The 21,004-nt window shown below is 40.2% G+C and overlaps 1 protein-coding gene across 1 annotated transcript in view; it reads right to left on the reverse strand.

Moving 5' to 3' along the window:
- Positions 1–523: 523 nt before the first annotated feature.
- LOC126253036 (solute carrier family 22 member 6-like) overlaps positions 524–21,004 on the reverse strand; it is a 62,737-nt gene continuing 42,256 nt past the window's right edge. The window contains exons 5-7 of the mRNA XM_049954105.1: positions 5,043–5,257; positions 4,678–4,865; positions 524–1,015 (exon numbers count right to left, since the gene is read on the reverse strand). Coding sequence (XP_049810062.1) covers positions 806–1,015; positions 4,678–4,865; positions 5,043–5,257 — 613 coding nt within the window. The 3' untranslated portion in view covers positions 524–805. The remainder of the gene's footprint in view (positions 1,016–4,677; positions 4,866–5,042; positions 5,258–21,004) is intronic.

Genomic DNA, 21,004 nt, shown 5'->3' on the forward strand with positions numbered 1-21,004 from the left:
CTACTAGTTTTGGTAATGTCTCTGTTTTGTCGTTAATATATTTGTGTGATGTAATGTTTTTCGATGTCTTCGTTTTCCATCGACAAAATTTTTCTATGTCGTAAATCATGGTATAATTTCATAGACGTATTAGCCTCAAAAGTAGGATACAACAGTTGTAAACGAGTGAAAATCTGTTTGAAGTTGAGAATGGGCAAAGAAAGGGAAGGGATGGGAGGGAATTAGTGACTTCCAGCCACACATGGCATTGTGAGAACGCAATGGTGGAAGCTGAAAATTTGTGCCAGACCGGAACTCGAACCCGGATTTACCGCTTTTCATACGCGGTTGCCGTTACCGCTTCGGCCTGACAGACTCAAATTTCCAACTCATCGCACGCTGCAACTCAGTGCAACTGCACTGAAGCAAACGTCAGGGTGCAATGTCTGTCAGACAGACACCACTCAGATACTGGTATATACATGTGAAAATTTAATTAAATAATAATAAAATATAATAAGAAATCAGAGACAAAAGTGTGACACTTCAATAAATATAACATGGTCTGCATGGTCTACAGTGTATAAGCTGCTAGAATCGTCAGGTTTGTGTTCTACCTGTTCTGAATCTGTATCTACCTCTTTTGTGCATATAATTGGTTCATCTGATCACATTTCCATTATACCACTTGATTCGTTGTCGTATTATCATTTCCAGTTCGAATTGCTCTCATTTTGTCCACAAGTTTACTCTCGTCACAAAATTTCTTTAATCATTTTTCGTTCAGAGTTTCCCGAAACACTTTCCAGAGATCATCTCCTGGGCATCAAAATTCTACAGCGTCGTGTTCTGATTCCTTTGACTTTCTGCTTGGAAGACTCCAGTACTTTTGCTTCTTTCCAAAGAGTGAAATATCTTGGTTTGTCTCCGGAAGATTCTCATTAAATGACTCCGGCACAAATGACATCAAAACAGACATAATTAGGGTCACAGCTGCTAGTACGCCGAACACGATATAAATTCCATAAGTTTTTCCCTGTAGAAAAAGGAATCAACGTCATATACTCGCATCTAAATAATATCTATGTTTAACAGTATTTTATCTGATGAAAATACAGATATAAACAAAAACAGTACACAAACACGCTTGTTGTTGTTAGTGGTCATAATGAATGAGGAACTCCAAGTATGTTGAATGACTCAATAATATACTAATGATTTCGTAATGTTAAATGTTAGCACCTATTAGAGAGAGTTTTATCCATGCCAAAATAAAAAGTGTTTTTAAACCTGAGTGTCACTGATACAAGTTTTTTTATATCACTGTATCTCTAACCAGAATGTACATGTGACACACAAAAGTGCTGAAGGAACGAATACGACAAAGAAACAGACTTCAGGGCTATTCAGCCAAGAGTTCTACAAAAATATTGGAAGTGTGAGAATCATGTCCTACTGGTGTCAACGTCGAGAAATAACTGCTGCCATATTCTGCACTGAGGGCAGTACCAAAATATCTAGGATTACAAAACAACACACATTTGAATAGTTAATACTGAAAGGAGCGGTGTTAGAAACATAGAAGATGATTTTGTGAAAAAAATCGACAATAATAAATCTGCAAATGAAAGAATCTGAGAATCGATGAAAGAAAACGGAATGATAGGAGGAAATGAAATAATGTTAATGCACATACTGGAAGAAAACGTCACCATGAACAATAGTATGATAAGGATAACACACGTATTGTGTGTAGATTGAATAGAAGCACAGTGCAATCTATGAAATGGACAGACACATGACAAAGAGCAAATAAAAAATAACAGCCATAACAGGAATGGTAAGTAATTAAAGGAAGGCATAGATTCACAGAACTATTAAAATGATGTGAAGCCATTATGCAGAAGAATTGTTTGACCCTCATAATGAAGTATGCGAGAGGAATGAATTAGAGGAATAAGTAGAAGCAGAAGAATACAAAGAATGTGTGACGAGTGGTATGGTGCAAATATCACAAAAGAACAAGTTAAAAAATACATGGCAGATCTCAGGAAAAGAAAGACGGGGGCTGGTGATACCACACGTTACAAAAGATGTTGAAGATTTTAGGAGATGCCATACATACACTGTATTTCTCTACAAACAAAATATACTGTACACGAGATTCCCGAGGAAACTTTCTTGCCGGCCGCGGTGGTCTAGCGGTTCTAGGCGCTCAGTCCGGAACCGCGCGACTGCTACGGTCGCAGGTTCGAATCCTGCCTCGGGCATGGATGTGTGTGATGTCCTTAGGTTAGTTAGGTTTAAGTAGTTCTAAGTTCTAGGGGACTGATGACCACAGATGTTAAGTCCCATAGTGCTCAGAGCCATTTTGAACCATTTGAAACTTTCTCAAGATATTGCGGTCCTCAAACCGACAAACCCGAATAGCGGAGAGTAGTATTGTGGTCGCTTTCGGACGTGGGGAGCCGAGCCAGCCCCCAGGTCGACGATACAAAACAGTAGAAATATTGTAGAACTACTCTGCTACACATAATTAAAGGATCACTTTTTCTACATCAAGTAATTGTCCTGTATTTCGATGAATCAATATGAAATTTTACGCAGAGATGTCTACAGCCATCCCGTGCAATAGTGCAAAAGCGTGGCGCCCTGTAACGTCAGCCTCTGGCTCGACACCGCTTCAAATAACGAGGAGCCGACAAATGTGAAAAACAGGCCAAAGACCAAAACTTCATGTGAGGTGCAAGAATCGACACGAAAGGGCCTCAGGCGGAGGCATAAAGTGTGTTAAACCGCCCATTTGCTTGGGGCACTGATTCCTACACATTTCGCAGTCGAAAACGATATTTCGCAGTGCGATGAGCAACAACACGATGTTCTTGACAACCTTTGAGATTGTTGACAACCCACGAGGTTTCAGCTCTTCTCTACGGAAATTGTGGTGCTGTGTCCCCACTGGACGTGATCGCAGACCTTTGGAATGCAGTGTGACCCTAATTTTTGCCCTCGTCTACAGGCTGGAACCACTAAGAAGCATTTAAAGCCATTCGGCGAAATTTGAACACGAAGCAGGAAAGGGTACTTATGCATTTTCAGCCCTGATGTTTTGTTTCCTCCTGTTGTGTCATCGGAGGGGGAGTGCCACATTGTCTCGTGTGTGAATAAAACGGCAAAGAATCACTCTAAGACCGCCTGGTTTGACGGCCTCAGTGCCACCCGCCCACATTTATTGACACTTTCAATAATATGCCATTACAGAGAAAACTTTCGAAGCAGTCGTAGGGGCATGCAGGCGGGAAATCACTTGACGAACCTATGATTCTAGTTGCCTGGCTTTCGAAATAGTGATCCTTTAATTGCGCTGCACATTGTATTTCTGAAATATTGTGATGCTTTGCGTTTCGCTTCTTTGATTTGACGATATTACTTCTTCTTTCCCTGTTACCTTTTAATTGTGTCGTGCAGTATATTTGTAACGTGTCTTCCACTAACAAAATATGGGATATGAAAGAAGAATGAACAAACCGTCAGAAGATAATTTTGAATCCAGCATACAATAGAACCAAGAAACAAGACTTTGGAGCATCAGGATATAGAGAAGATGAAAAGCTTATGCAAGATTAATCGAGTTATTATGAAAATGCTGTTGTTTTAATAAAATGAAAAATAATCTTAGAAATACTAAATGAATGAGTAATAGATTGTAAGGACAGGAGATTAACAAGAAAACTATATATAAAATAGGGAGAAACGGTGAAACTCGATCCTGAATAATTTGATACATTAGTTATTAGAGATGTGTAATATAGGGTTGTTCCACTACTCTAGGTCTCTTTAGTATTTTCTCAATGACCTCGAACAACCTAGTGAAAATGAGTGTACGACGAGACAAAGTGAAAGCTATTAAATATGCACATCATTACGTGTTAACCGAAAGCAAAGAAGATCCTTAAAAAACAATGGGGACAATTTGAGAAATAGGGTAAAGAATTAGAATTTTTTAAAACGTGTTCAAACCAAAACTAATGAAAAAAACAGCGAAATAATTAAAACAGATGGAGGACAGATATTTGAAGATGTGAACTGCTTCACATAAGAAGCATTCTTGTAGAAGATGGAAGCTGTGATAGAGAAGTTGGAAAAAGGAGAGGGAACGAAAAAGAAGACTTCAGAAAATACAACGCTTACTAATAAAAAAGGCAATAACAATGACTGCAAGAAAGAGATTACGAAAACTATTTGGAGTGTAGTTAAGTAAGGCTCAGAAACTTTGATAATAGGGAAAAAAGACGAGAGATATTGAGAAAGGTTTGAAATCTGTCTGTTTCGTGCTGACGCTGTAGCTTCCCTAATGAATGATGGTGATATAATTATTTATTATTTTTTGGAAGATGAAGTCTAATCTACAGGGCTGAAATTGTGACTTTGCATATGAGGTGAAAACAAGTATAGTAGCCTTAAAAAATATGCAAATATAAAATTCATTTGTCTTGCCTGCCATTTTTAAATCGTGATTTTCAGCTATCATCAGTGTGGTTTTACATAGTTGATGAGTTTACGTTAACAACAGACAGTAGTCTTTACATTTCAGATGAGCCACGTTTATGTCACAGTGCATCCAAAATATGATACTGCATGAATCTGTATACGTACTACCGTAACTATTTTTAAGTAAATAACCATCTGCGTACATACCACGTGAGCAATATAAGGTGGAACACTCATAGTACATTGAACAAAGGCGTATTCAATTGCGATGCCTATCTGGCGTAAACTCGTTGGATGTAATTCCAAGCTCTGCAGGTTGGTGAGTGAATGTGAAGTGTTACAGCAGAGCAGTAGTACCAGGCACAGTGTCGTTATGATCCACTGCGCTGAAGATGCTGGAAAAGCCCAACTCTATTACCATAACACAGTGCTAAATATGTACGTGTTAAAGAATTTTGAAAAAAATACTTCCAGAGTGCAATATAATAAAACTGCAAGCTTATTTCTCCTACAGATATTTGTAAGCAATTTGTGATAAGAAACGTGGAAGAAAGTATTAAACCATGAGATACCTGCGGTTAAGCATACGAGAATGATGCACAAGCAACCTGCAGCCAGTAGTACGAGACAGTGTGTTATCCGTCTCCCAAACCTGTTTCCGACAGCGTGAGCCACATATGAAGCAGCCAGTTGCAGGGATCCTTGTCCGAAGTATGCAACAAAAGGATTCGCGCCGAAACTTTTGTTGGTAAAAAGTAGAGTGAATACAATAAATCCAGCAGCTGACCTGTAAAAAGAAAATATTGAAATTTGTTATCCTAATTAGTTTAAGCATTGAAATTATACTGGTTAAATGCAGTATTTTTAATGTTCATGTTTATCATCACACGACCAGAGAACTTGTTTGTGTAGCACTTGTACAATAAAAGCACGGTAATTCGAGGTAAATGGGATCAGGTAGAACTCGGATTTGGGAAAACTCAAATTACGCTACTAGTAACAATTTTAGAGACCTCTTATTTAAAAATTTAATTACAACTTGATGTTCCCAGTATTAACTTCGATCATGATATCAGTGATAATGATTAAAGAAAACCACCTTAGCTGTTTTAATTGTGACCGGTTTCGCCGTGTTGCGCTAAAGTCATGACACAAAAGGTCTGGTTGCCGTACGTAATGTTAAAGAGCAAAACATTGATCATAAGCAATCTGCTGATTGCCTGGTGGAAGCATGACGAACAGCCATGGCATGCTGCGCGCGTATCTTCAATGCAGCGTGGTCCCACCATCTTCGTAGGCGTATAACGTCAGATGTCGTTTGCCACTTTGCATTGCTCCACGTATTTGCTAATCGTAATGGCGTCATTTCATCACTACGACTAACTTTGTTGGCATCGAAGAATTGATCCCAAATGATTTAGGTTTTAACGACACGTTATAGAGATTGAGCACTGGTTGTAGTAGAATCACATGGTCTTCACCTGTAAACTGCCTTAGGTAACAATTTCTGGATTTGGCACAACATCCTTCTGCTAAAATGTAGTCTTAGAATCACGTTGAGCCTCTGTCATATGGTATGTCAGTAATTTTTGATAATCTCAGACTTAAAATTTACGATTTGTTAATTACGTGAGTGATTTTATTTCAACACATTTCTTGATTTTCTGCATTTATAAAGCTACTAAAGCGACATGGCTGAAAGAAACGGAGAAATGGAAAAATAAATGAACGTCGGAAGGAAAAGATCACGATATATAAAAGAAAAAATAATTTCAGGAGAATTTGAAAGCAGCGGGGTCAAAATTTAGAATGAAAATAGAATTTGCATGTTAAATGCAGAAGAGAGAGCAGACAAATGGCAAAAGACGTTGACGTCCTCTGTGAGAAGGAATAGTTATCTCCTACAGTGACATGATAATAAGCAGGCGTTAATCCGGGTGATGTAAGGATCTAGTGTGAGGGCCGATGTTTCACAGTGCATTGGAAGAACTGGGATCAGACAAGGCAGGAATTCTAGATAATATTTCTTTGTAAGTACTAAAAAGTAAAAATCAAACGATTATTCGAGTTCGTGTGCAGAATGTATGGTAATGGTGATCGCAAATTCCGAAGAATATGGGTCACGCAGTCATGAAGATGGAATCAGGTAACGCGAGATCGCACGAACAGATTGACGTCTGATGAATTGAAGTTGATGACTAGAATAACACAGAAAGGAAAAAATGAAAAAATAAGTATCTGGCAGATGAGACATTTGGCTTTAAGCAAACTAAAGCCTGAGGGACGAATTTTCGACGTTATGCTTGCTAACTGAAGCAACGGTCTCGAAAAATGAAAATATTTTATAAGCATTTGTCGACCTATAAAAAGCGTTCGACAATGTAAAGTTATGCAAGACCTTAGAAATATCCAGGAAAACAGGTATACTTCGTAAGGGAGGGCCATAATACACAATTGTACTAGAAAAATGTAGAAGAAAAAACTATGGACTTCAAATACACGCGGTAGGGTTAGATAGAGTGTAATGCAGGAATGCAGTATTTCTATTATTCTGTTGAACCTGTATATTAAGGAAGCAATGAATAAATAAACGTAAGGTTCAGAAATCAGATTAAAACTTGTTGTTGTTGTGGTCTTCAGTCCTGAGACTGGTTTGATGCAGCTCTCCATGCTACTCTATCCTGTGCAAGCTTCTTCATCTCCCAGTACCTACTGCAACCTACATCCTTCTGAATCTGCTTAGTGTATTGATCTCTTGGTCTCCCTCTACGATTTTTACCCTCCACGCTGCCCTCCAATGCTAAATTTGTGATCCCTTGATGCCTCAAAACATATCCTACCAACCGATCCCTTCTTCTGGTCAAGTTGTGCCACAAACTCCTCTTCTCCCCAATCCTATTCAGTACCTCCTCTTAGTTACGTGATCTACCCATCTAATCTTCAGCATTCTTCTGTAGCACCACATTTCGAAAGCTTCTATTCTCTTCTTGTCCAAACTATTTACCGTCCATGTTTCACTTCCATACATGGCTACACTCCATACAAATACTTTCAGAAACGACTTCCTGACACTTAAATCTATACTCGATGTTAACAAATTTCTCTTCTTCAGAAACGATTTCCTTGCCATTGCCAGTCTACATTTTATATCCTCTCTACTTCGACCATCATCAGTTATTTTACTCCCTAAATAGCTAAACTCCTTTACTACTTTAAGTGTCTCGTTTCCTAATCTAATCCCCTTAGCATCATCCGATTTAATTTGACTACATTCCATTATCCTAGTTTTGCTTTTGTTGATGTTCATCTAATATCCTCCTTTCAAGACACTGTCCATTCCGTTCAACTGCTCTTCCAAGTCCCTTGCTGTCTCTGACAGAATTACAATGTCATCGGCGAACCTCAAAGTTTTTACTTCTTCTCCATGAATTTTAATACCTACTCCGAGTTTTTCTTTTGTTTCCTTTACTGCTTGCTCAATATACAGATTGAATAACATCGGGGAGAGGCTACAACCCTGTCTCACTCCTTTCCCAACCACTGCTTCCCTTTCATGCCCCTCGACTCTTATAACTGCCATCTGGTTTCTGTACAAATTGTAAATAGCCTTTCGCTCCCTGTATTTTACCCCTGCCACCTTCAGAATTTGAAAGAGAGTATTCCAGTTAACATTGTCAAAAGCTTTCTCTAAGTCTACAAATGCTAGAAACGTAGGTTTGCCTTTTCTTAATCTTTCTTCTAAGATAAGTCGTAAGGTTACTATTGCATCACGTGTTCCAACATTTCTACGGAATCCAAACTGATCTTCCCCGAGGTCCGCTTCTACCAGTTTTTCCATTCGTCTGTAAAGAATTCGCGTTAGTATTTTGCAGCTGTGACTTATTAAACTGATAGTTCGGTAATTTTCACATCTGTCAACACCTGCTCTCTTTGGGATTGGAATTATTATATTCTTCTTGAAGTCTGAGGGTATTTCGCCTGTCTCATACATCTTGCTCACCAGATGGTAGAGTTTTGTCATGACTGGCTCTCCCAAGGCCATCAGTAGTTCTAATGGAATGTTGTCTACTCCTGGGGCCTTGTTTCGAGTCAGGTCTTTCAGTGCTCTGTCAAGCTCTTCACGCAGTATCTTATCTCCCATTTCATCTTCATCTACATCCTCTTCCATTTCCATAATATTGTCCTCAAGTACATCGCCCTTGTATAAACCCTCTATATACTCCTTCCACCTTTCTGCCTTCCCTTCTTTGCTTAGAACTGGGTTGCCATCTGAGCTCCAAAGGTCTCTTTAATTTTCCTGTAGGCAGTATCTATCTTACCCCTAATGAGACAAGCCTCTACATCCTTACATTTGTCCTCTAGCCATCCCTGCTTAGCCATTTTGCACTTCCTGTCGATCTCATTTTTGAGACGTTTGTATTCCTTTTTGCCTGCTTCATTTACTGCATTTTTATATTTTCTCCTTTCATCAATTAAATTCAATATTTCTTCTGTTACCCAAGGATTTCTATTAGCCCTCGTCTTTTTACCTACTTGATCCTCTGCTGCCTTCACTACTTCATCCCTCAGAGCTGCCCATTCTTCTTCTACTGTATTTCTTTCCCCCATTCCTGTCAATTGTTCCCTTATGCTCTCCCTGAAACTCTCTACAACCTCTGGTTCTTTCAGTTTATCCAGGTCCCATCTCCTTAAATTCCCACCTTTTTGCAGTTTCTTCAGTTTCAATCTGCAGTTTATAACCAATAGATTGTGGTCAGAATCCACATCTGCCCCAGGAAATGTCTTACAATTTAAAACCTGGTTCCTAAATCTCTAAATCGCTTCAGGCAAATGCCGGGATGGTTCCTTTGAACGGGCACGGCCGATTTCCTTCCCCATCCTTCCCTCAACCGAGCTTGCGCTCCGTCTCTAATGACCTCGTTGTCGACGGGACGTTAAACACTAATATCCTCCTCCTCCTAAATCTCTGTCTTACCATTATATAATCTATCTGATACCTTTTAGTATCTCCAGGATTCTTCCAGGTATACAACCTTCTTTTATGATTCTTGAACCAAGTGTTAGCTATGATTAAGTTATGCTCTGTGCAAAATTCTACAAGGCGGCTTCCTCTTTCATTTCTTCCCCCCAATCCATATTCACCTACTATGTTTCTTTCTCTCCCTTTTCCTACTGACGAATTCCAGTCACCCATGACTATTAAATATTCGTCTCCTTTCACTACCTGAATAATTTCTTTTATCTCGCCATACATTTCATCAATTTCTTCATCATCTGCAGAGCTAGTTGGCATATAAACTTGTACTACTGTAGTAGGCATGGGCTTCGTGTCTATCTTGGCCACAATAATGCGTTCGCTATGCTGTTTGTAGTAGCTAACCCGCACTCCTGTATTTTTATTCATTATTAAACCTACTCCTGCATTACCCCTATTTGATTTTGTATTTATAACCCTGTAATCACCTGACCAAAAGTCTTGTTCCTCCTGCCACCGAACTTCACTAATTCCCACTATATCTAACTTTAACCTATCCATTTCCCTTTTAAAATTTTCTAACCTACCTGCCCGATTAAGGGATCTGACATTCCACGCTCCGATCCGTAGAATGCCAGATTTCTTTCTCCTGATAACGACGTCCTCTTGAGTAGTCGCCGCCCGGAGATCCGAATGGGGGACTATTTTACCTCCGGAATATTTTACCCAAGAGGACGCCATCATCATTTAATCATACAGTAAAGCTGCATGTCCTCGGGAAAAATTACGTCTGTAGTTTCCCCTTGCTTTCAGCCGTTCGCAGTACCAGCACAGCAAGGCCGTTTTGGTTCATGTTACAAGGCCAGATCAGTCAATCATCCAGACTGTTGCCCCTGCAACTACTGAAAAGGCTGCTGCCCCTCTTCAGGAACCACATGTTTGTCTGGCCTCTCAACTGATACCCCTCCGTTGTGGTTGCACCTACGGTACGGCCATCTGTATCGCTGAGGCACGCAAGCCTCCCCACCAACGGCAAGGTCCATGGTTCATGGGGGAATTTTAACGTCCCGTCGACGAACAACTCAATAGAGATGGAGTACAACCTCGGATTGGGGAAGGATGGGGAAGGAATCATCCCGGCATTTCCTGAAGCGATAGAGGGAAATTACGGAGTATATAAATCAAAGGAGTCGCACGCGGATTCGAACCGTCGTCCTCTCGAATGCGAGTCCAGTGTGTTAACTACTACTTCACCGTGCTCGGCGAAAAAATATCAGTAATAATATTTGCTGCAGACGTTTGTAGCTTCGAAACAAGTGGAGATGAATTTCAGGATCCGCTGAATAGGGTGAACAGCCTACTGCGCAGATAATTTGGGTTGACAGCAGCCAGAAAAAACTTTGGAAACAGCAATATAATGCATGATGCCCGAACTAAAAGCACATAATAAGTAAACCAGCAGAGACGAATACATTATTTGCCTCCAAAAGGAACCGATATAATCGAATATAGGTTTTAATTTGAGAAAGAAATTTCTGAGAACGTACGTCTGACACGAAGGTAGTACGGAGCTGAATCATGGCCTTTGAGGAAAGTGAATAATCCAATATGCCGTAAATTCAAATTCGGAAGTGACTCAGAATAATCAGCTAGGAAAGAAGTATGTGAAAACTATTACATAGAAGAAAACATGGTAATCTCCATAATAGAATGAGTCGTTGACAGGAAACACACAATTAAGAAAGTTAGGAGTGTTACTTTAAAGTAAAAAGTTTGGCGAAGGAGAGGAATTCGAGGCGTGCTGCATCAGAACATTGTGTAGACTAATGATCCAAAAAACCGAATAATAATAATAGTAATAAAACAGCAGTAGATAAAAAATTATCGTCTGACGCGTAGCGCACACGTCTTGCGCAGCCTGCTTGTCGATTTCGCTGTTTATTTCTCCTGGCAGCTTCTCGTTTGGCCTCACGTAAACTCGTGGAGCCAGTTCTAGAAACTGATACATCATAAGTAACCAACAGTGATGTGCTACAACATCACGAGCACTGCCCTCTACTAGAATGAAGGTTGTCTGGTGGCGTTGGGACCCAGTGAAGTAGTAAGGAAAATGTATAAGTAGAGAAGCGACAAACGGGAAATAATTCTATGGTTGATATGAACCACAAATGGGTAAATCCAGTGACATAAGCCACTTTCACAAAGGACGTATTCTTATGGACCATCGCCTGGGATCGAGCATCTCATATACGGCGACACTGGGGAGCTATTCGGGTGATACCGTCTGGAGCATCTATGGAAAGCAGTTGAATGGTGGTGAAAGCAAGAGTAAGCGACAAGGTGTGGGATCTCTGAGCCTCGTCACAGTACGTGGATGTCAGTGGTTGACCGCTCTGTAAAGCAGGTTGGCTGACATCTGCAGCTTATCTGATGACAGAGTAAAATTGCTGGTGCAGGCCCGAGTGTTTCGTTGTAGCCTGTTTATAGTAAAAGTTGGTCAACATCGGGCTCCAGCTGATCTGAGTCCGACATAACACACATGGGACTCTATCGGGAGCCAGACCCTCACGCAGAAGCTACCGGTCAGTAATTTACAGGCACTGAGTGACCTCTAAGTAGACATCGGTTGCCACATACCTCCGGAAAGCTACCCAAGATTAATGGAATTCATGCCACACGGAATAGCTGTTACGTTGTCTTATTAGGTCACAAGTAACAAACGTCGAGCCTAAAGTCCAGATGAAGTCGATGCTGGACACTAGACTTCTGACAAGCTCAGAAGCTGTAATATCGAGACAACTCGTGAAAATTTTGGCAATACATTACGTCACTCTAGAGTCAAGTAATAGAAGGAACATCAACATATTCCTACAGCTTGTGATCTTCTACTATGGGTACATTTCTACGGTAATGGAAGAACATGCTTTAGTTTCTGTGTAGGAGGAGGAGGATATTAGTGTTTAACGTCCCGTCGACAACGAGGTCATTAGAGACGGAGCGCAAGCTCGGGTGAGGTAAGGATGGGGAAGGAAATCGGCCGTGCCCTTTCAAAGGAACCATCCCGGCATTTGCCTGAAGCGATTTAGGGAAATCATGGAAAACCTAAATCAGGATGGCCGGAGACGGGATTGAACCGACGTCCTCCCGAATGCGAGTCCAGTGTGCTAACCACTGCGCCACCTCGCTCGGTAGTGTCTGTATATAAGCCTCAATCGAATCTCTGCATTTTCAATGCATATTATCAAAATAAGTGCATAAATTCGTCTGCGTCTATATGTGCATGTTCCACATCTCCTACTAAACCACTGGACTCATTTCAACCAACTTTGTGCACTTATCCCGTATTGACAGAAAACAATCGCTGTGGGGATAAGAACCGTCTGTCTAGTGCAGTTCAGGAGATATGACGTCAAAAATGTGAGATACCTGGTAAACTGCCACACAATGCATGACGTTTGAAATTATTACCTATACGCTACTTACTCTATTCGCAATACTTTTCACAGACAGTATTCAAATTTACACCTAAATGCATCTAAAAATTATACCATGGTACCACACATAGCTGAGGATAAATGACTTAACAAACACTGAGATGCGTGAAAAAATGCCACAACACATATGAAGTTTTAATACATATTTTACTCTTTACTACTAAGACACTCCTTCAGTCGAGTCAACTTAAGAAAATACCTGGAACCACGCAGCGCTTATGACAGCTATCAACTGCGAAGGGCAAACGGCTGTAGGCGAAAACAGTAGCCATTTATACAGTAGCCTTTTATTATAAAGGTGTTTCCACAAATACATGGAAAAGAAGCTTTTTCCATGTTACACAACAAAGTTCATTTTTTTCTCTTCTTCTCTAATAGAAAGTTGACAAAATTATTAACTGGGCAATGCAGTTAGTATTATAGATAAAAATGGGTGTACGTATATGTGTATGAATGTATGTATGTGTGTTCCAAACCTCCTCCTAAACCAATGGATCGATAAAACAAACTCGGTTTACGTATCATTTACTGCCCAAAGAGAAACGCTGGGGGTAAGAACCACCAACCTATCAAAGGGGTGGGAGTGAAGGTGAAAAAGCAGTGTATCCACGAAGCGCCATTGCCTGTACTTTAGTCACTCAGTTCTTGGGAATGAGAGCACGTCGTAACTTACAACGAAGTTCACTCATAATTTCAAGGATTACATAAAATTTTCCTCGGTGACAACCACCACAAAATGATGAAAGGAAAAACGTTTATCGCTTAATACATTTTTATCGTTCATGCCGTAAAACTGCGGCAAGATGCATCATGTTTTGCTTTAATACGTTACTCTAGCTGTATTCGTGACCTTTTTACAGACAGTATTCACATATACTGCTTAATGTACCGGAAAAAGTGTGTCATTGTACTCCACATACTTCAGGATGATAATAATTATAATTTCGGGTGCCATAGTGCCCTGGCATAGGTCTTTCTATTGGATACTACTTCGGCAACTTGTATTTCATAATCTACTCCAGTTATCCAAGTTTAACGTGGAATCCGAACCATGTCTTGCTTCTGGCGACTCCTCGCGCCGTTCACAGGTGAAGGCTAGGTTAAAACGCAGACTAAAGAATCCGTGGTCCGGCAGGGATTCGATGCCATGATCACTCGGTTTCCAGGTAAGCGCTTTACCTTTTCTCTCCTTCATATTATCAGTCATTGTTTTCGACATTTGGTCTAGATGGTCGTCTGATGACACCCCTTTAAGTTTATCGTCGAATACTTCATTAGTTCTTTTTTTTTAATTACGGAGGACAGCCAGCCCTCTGATCGTCGAACACTCAGGGCTAATGTGTCCGCGACGGCATATACCAAGCATATGACGTCACAAACACTGAGATGCGTAAAAGACTGACGCATCATGCAAGGCATTTTAATGTATTATTTCCTTAGTACTAACTTTATTCAGAGTACATCTCGCTGACAGTAGTCACATATATCACTGGAAGTACCTGCAAAATTGTGAGAGTCTGTAGCGCATATTTCAAGACATACGACATGATAAACACTGAGTTCCGTGAAAACGAAACTGCTAGCAAAATTCGCTAGAGATACAGGAGAAGTACGTGTACAAATACGCGTTAAATGTGTGTGAAATATATTTGACATGTGTGTAGGCGGGAAAGCCATGAGTGTGAAGTTCATCCTAAAACCTTGGAAGATTTCTACCAAATTTCGTACTCATACTAGTTACGATCTGAAAAAAATACTGTGAAGGTAAGGACCACCAGCCTCCAATATAGGTGAGCATGATAGTTTGGAGAGAGATGAGTGGAGGGGGGTTGGAGGAGATGGACATACAGCGAGGAGGAGGAGAGACCAGAGCAGGAGATAGACAGAGAAAGGAAAGGAGGAAATCGACAGAGATGAGTGAAGGAAGAGATGGGCAGGGAGGGGGAGGGTGTGGACGAGATGAAACGAGAGAGAAGGAGGAGAGAATGGACAGAGAAAGTGAAGAGGGAGAGGAGGAGATGAACAGAGAAATGAAAAAGGAGGAGAAGAACAGGGAGAGTGGAGAGGAGGTGGACAGCGAGAGTGAGGAGGAGGAAATTGGCAGAGGATGGGAGAAGGAGTATATGGATGGAGATGGGAGGTACTGATGGAGAGAGATAAAACTCCTCCTATTAAGAAACCAGTTGTAATTAAGCGTAATCTTTGGATTTTTAACGTCTAAAGTAGAAGAAACATCACTAGCAATGCTCAAGCAAGATTACAGCAATGACACATAGAAAAGCCACAGTTGACGAAGGTGAAAGCAAGACGACGTTTGCTGGAAGGTAGAACGACAAGTACAGCCCATTAATTGCATGTACAACTCCAGCTGTTAATAAATTTTATTGTCTTTCTATCAGTTTTTTTACATTCGGTACCTAGTAATACCATCCAGCTACACACGCTGCTATATGAGTGCTGACCTGACAGAAGAAAGTCCACGGGCAGTACAGATCCGTACCAAAACGCTGATGGTCCAGCATACTATGAATAACTAAGTAGTAGCTGAGAAGTCAGGTGACTGCATGCAACGTCTGCTGGTAGAGAGACATCCCTGAATCTCACTTTCTTGTGTTCTTGATCTCCTCCAGGGCTTAAGCCATCTACCCCTGCCTCTCTTGGACATCAGCTCCGCTGGAGAGCAGATGCCTTTATTCCATCTGCCGGTTTGTCTCTCGTGTGACAAGCATCTGCCTTTTACTCTGATATTCTACTTTCGCCTTCAAATTTCGCCTTCGCCTTCAATTCTTGCCTTCGCCTTACATCCGTAAAATAACACATTTCTTTAAAATTGTCTAAGCTTCTAGTTACAAACCACTGTCGTCCATGCGACTCGCATATGGTAAATCTATACCCTTACTGGAGCTTTCCAGAATAGTCCGAATCGGCAAAAAACGATAGAGTTTTTTGGATTTTTTTACTTTCATTTACCCTCACACATGCTCCCCACAGTCCACTCGAGCCATCCTGTACAAATATAAGTATGGCAGTTTCAGAAACAGGATCTGGGACGATTTCGATGACAATGGGCAGTCAAATACAAAAATAAGGACTTCCCTAAGGAATATATCAGAGAAAAAGTTGTAAACCTAGAAGTGAAAGAGACGATACCAATTTACAGTCGGGAGGGTAGGGAGGGGGGGGAGTAAGATAAGAAAGAGGTCCAGTAAAAATAGAAGGGGTAATCGACAAGATGATGGGAAGAGTCAATTAATGAATATGATGAAAAACTAGAAGGACGACATGAGGGCAATGAAAAAGGTGAAGTGTACAGAGATTTGGCAAGGAATTTCCTTAGTTGGGATAAATTTTGACAGTAAGTTAAAGATTTGCAAGGTGTGGAGTTATCGAATAAAGAATTGAATGCTGTATAGGCAAACTGGACACTGAATACGAACAGAAAATCCAAATCAAAGTTAGAACAGCTCACCAAAAGAGTTTGAAATAAATTCAAGCAGTTCAATTAGGTTCAGGTGGAAAGTTAGATAAGTTTTTGGGAGGAGGCAATAATAAAGAGATGCTAACCATCTGAAGGCAAAAGTGAGCGGGGAAGTTATTAAAATTTGTGGTAGAGTTACAGATCAAAAGTTGATTAACAATGTTCAGGTACAACAAAAAAGTGACATTTCGGTAAAGATTAAGAAGGTGAGACAAGAACAAAGAATGCACGAAGAGGGCGGTACATTCATTGTGATATCATGATGCAGTAATCGGTCTTCTACCAATAAAATGTTTGATCATCTAGGTGAAATGCATCAGGTAATTTTCATTGACATAGGGATAATGTCTTCGATTGGTAATCAAAACATCATTGGTCCCGGGTTCGAATCCCGCCACTGCTTAAATTTAGATTAATAATGAACATTTTGAGACGAACACATCCGGCATAAGAAGTCATCCTTATTCTGCCAACGGCCTTGTCCAGAAGGATAGAGAAGCAGGCAGAGGTTCAGGGCACTCTTTTGTCCTTGGGGTGGGAAACTGTCCCTAAAGGCGGAAGAATCAGTAATGATCAACGGCATGAGGATGCAGAAGGCAATGGAAACCACTGCATTAAAAACAAGTAACGTGTATCCACAGGACTGTAACTGAGAAAGGGTCATGTTGACCTCTCAATTGGCAAAAGATTCCGGATTAGTCCCCCACTCTGATCTCCGGGAGGGGACTGCCAAGCGAGAGGTTACGATGAGTAAAGACTGAATAAACAATGAAAGGATAACATTCTACGAGTCAGGGCGTGGAATCTCAGAAGCTTGAGTGTGGTAGGGAAGGTAGAAAATCTGAAAAGGGACATGCAAAAGCACAATCTAGATATAGTAGGGTTTAGTAAAATGAAATGGGAAGAAGACAAGGATTTCTGCTCAGATGAGTATAGGGTAATACCAACAGCAGCAGAAAATGGGCAACGGGCGTGGAATTCTTTACGAATAGGATGGTAGGGCAGAAAGTGTGTTATTGTGAACAGTTCACTGATAGGGTTGTTCTTATCAGAATCGACAGCAAGCCAACACCGACAACGGAGGTTCAGGTACACATGCCGACGTCACAAGCTGATGATGAAGAGATAGAAGGAGTATATGAGGATACTGAAAGGGTAATACAGTGCGTAAAGGAAGATGAAAATCTAATAGTCGTGGTCGACTAGAATGAAGTTGTAGGGCAGGGAATGGAAGAAAGGGTTACTGGAAAATGTGGGACGAGGAATGAGAGAGGAGAAAGACTAATTGAGTTCTGTCATAAATTTCAGCTAGTAATAGAGAATCCTCTGTTCAAGAACCACAAGAAGAGGAGGTATACTAGGGAAAGGCAGGGTGATAAAGGAAGATTTCAGTTAGATTACGTAATGGTCAGACAGAGAGGGGGAAGACTTGTCTAACAAGACAGAAGAAAAAAAGGAGTCGATTTAGAAGAGATAGAGGATGCAGTATTAGAATCAGAATTTAAGTCAGCTTCGGATGGCTTAAGAGCAAATAAGGTAGAAGGGATAGATAACATCCCATCAGAATTTCTAAAATCGTAGTGGGAAGTGGCAACAAAACGACTTTTCACGTTGGTGTGTAGAATGTATGGGTCTGACGACATACCATTAGACTTTCGGAAAAATATTATCCAAACAGTTCCGAAGACTGCAAGAGCTGACAAGTGCGAGAACGATCGCATAATCAATTTAACAGCTCATGCATCCAAATTGCTGACAAGAATAATATACAGAGGAATGGAAAAGAAAATTGAAGATGTGTTGGGTGACGATCAGTTTGGCTTTATTAAATGCAAAGGCAGCTGAGAGGCAGTCCTGACGTTGTGGTTGATAATGGAAGCAAGGCTAAAGAAAAATCGAGACACGTTCGTAGGATTTGTCGACCTGGAAAAAGCTTTCGACAATGTAGAATGGTGCAAGATGTTCGAAATTCTGAGAAAAATAGGGGTAAGCTATATGAAGACACGTATAGTATATAATATTTACAAGAGCCAAGACGGAATAATAAGAGTAGACGACCAAGAACGAAGTGCTAGAATTAAAAAGGGTGTAAAGGAGGGATGTAGTCTTTCGCCTCTACCGTTCAAACCATATACCGAAGAAGCGATGATGGAAATAAAAGAGAGGTTCAGGAGTGGAGTTAAAATTCATGGTGAAAAGATATCATTGATACTATTCGGTGATGACATTACTATCCTGAGTGAAATTGAAGAACAATTACATAAACTGCTGAATGGAATGAGTACAGATTATGGATTGACATTAAATCGAAGGAAGACGAAAGTAATGAGAAGTAGCTGAAATGAGACCAGAGAGAAACTTAACATCAGGATTGATGGCCACGAAGTAGATGAAATTAAGGAATTCTGCTAGATGAGATTTACTGTTTGGACAGCGAAATAACTGATGACGGGCGAAGCAGAGAGCATATAAAATGCAGACTACCAATGGTCAGAAAAGCGTTTCTAAAGAAGATAAGTTTATTAACATCGGAGATGGATTTAAGTGTCACGAAGTCTTTTCTGAAAGTATTTGTATGTTGGGCAGCCATGTATGAAAGTGGAACATGAACGATGGACAGTTTAGACAACAAGAGAATACAAGCTTTTGAAATGTGGCGCTGAAGATTAGATGGGTGGCTCACATAACTAATGCGGAATAGAATTGGGGAGAAAAGAAATTTGAGTCACATGACTAGAAGAGGCAATCGGTTGATAGAACACATTCTGAGACGTCAAGGGATCACCACTTAATGCCGGAGGGATGTGGGGAGGGGGTGGGGGTAAAATTAGTAGAAGGAGCCCTATACATGAATACAATAAGAAGATTCAAAAGGATGTAGGTTGTAGTAGTCATTCGAGAATGAAGAGGCAGTGTATAGTAGCATGGAGAGTCTTCGGACTGAAGACCACAACAACAACTGGCAAAGACAGAATATTGTGCAAGCAAAGGTACACTACAGGTCAGAATTAACTGCCCATTTCACTGCTTCTGCTCAAGTGCGAATGATTACATAGTATCAAGGTAAGCCATACTTCTGTATCACACAGTTGTTTATTAAGGATTTTAATCACATTATATTTTTTAATTGTTGAATAAAAGCCTGCGTTTGGGATAATTACAGTCACCATGGTCGAGTGGCAGTGGCAGTCACCCTGCATACGCACCATCATTGCCTCAGTTGTACGCATTTTTAAACAATTTTGTTTTGATTCTTTTTGTTAAAAAACATACGAGGAAGACTGAGAAAGCTAAATGGTAAGCAGAAGATTTGAAAAAAGACTGAATACGTTGCTGTTGAAAGTTAGATTAGAAAAGCTCTGGAAACTTGTAAAGGCTTTTAGGACGGTAGAAACAAGTTTAAAGAGTGGAACGCATTCCCACCCAAGCTCCTGCATACGAAGAAGTTCTAAGTATCATGTTAAAACATCTGAATCAGGAGTGTGTTTGAAGAAGCGACTCAAGGAGCGTGGACTTCAACTTGCCACCAGTACTGTAATTGACAAATGTGGATTCCAGCCTCAAAGACACAAAAATTACGACCTGCTTCCAGACACAATTACATGTATAGTATCTTCTTCTTCCAACTATGGAGAAATGAATTATATTACTAATCTTGAAGACGATCTCAAATTTAAAAATCGTATGTATACTTTCAAATTGCGTCATCAATTAAGTTATGAACATCTGTGACATGTACTTGAAAACTCAAATAGTTTGGATATTTCACATTTTCAAGCAAGAAGGACTTATATCGCCTGATGAAGTGCTACTGTTTTCCATTTCTCTTTTTCATAACCTTGCTTGAGATGAGCGAGATTATCTCAAGGCATACTTTCCTATGGGTCACCATTATGGCGTAGACAGCTTTTATCTATGACAAACATGCAGCAGGGTTCCCAAAAAGTTAAATAGAGACAATGCTAATGTAATAATTCTCTTCAAACAATATGAAGATAGTTTGCGGTATGTATTTCCACAGCATGTTAACCCTATTAGAACTTTCAATGCGTTCGTCGAACTGTGTAGATGTGCATGAAGTGAGGTATAAGTAAAGATGATAATTTAAGTAAATAGAATTATTGTATTAATTTTGATAACTGTACTTGTATTTAATAGAGTGATGGAAGAGAAAAGCCTGCATGTTAATTTATGCTTCATATCATTCAGATACTTTTTAAAATGGCGCCAATTTACGTAAAATTCATATCATTCAGATATATTTGAACATGGCGTAAATTTACGCAAAATTCAGATCCTTTGGATGCCTTGGAAATGGTGCAAGAAACTTCAGATAATTCAGGTACGTTTCAAAATGACGGCTACAGGCTAACTGTTCGGTTTATCATAATGACTGCTATGTTTTCTTGTTTCATTTTAATGATTGGTAAAATACTGGAATTTGATTTGTGTGTGTGTGTGTGTGTGTGTGTGTGTGTGTGTGTGTGCACATGTGTGCTTGTGTACTTTTTGATAAACAGTGTACGAGTAAGAGAGATGGTCTGGATACTTTCGAACGTGTTTAAAAGCAAAAATTCAGATCATTTG

The sequence above is a fragment of the Schistocerca nitens genome, chromosome 4 (genome assembly GCF_023898315.1).
Source record: "Schistocerca nitens isolate TAMUIC-IGC-003100 chromosome 4, iqSchNite1.1, whole genome shotgun sequence".
Taxonomy (NCBI): Eukaryota; Metazoa; Arthropoda; class Insecta; order Orthoptera; family Acrididae; genus Schistocerca; species Schistocerca nitens.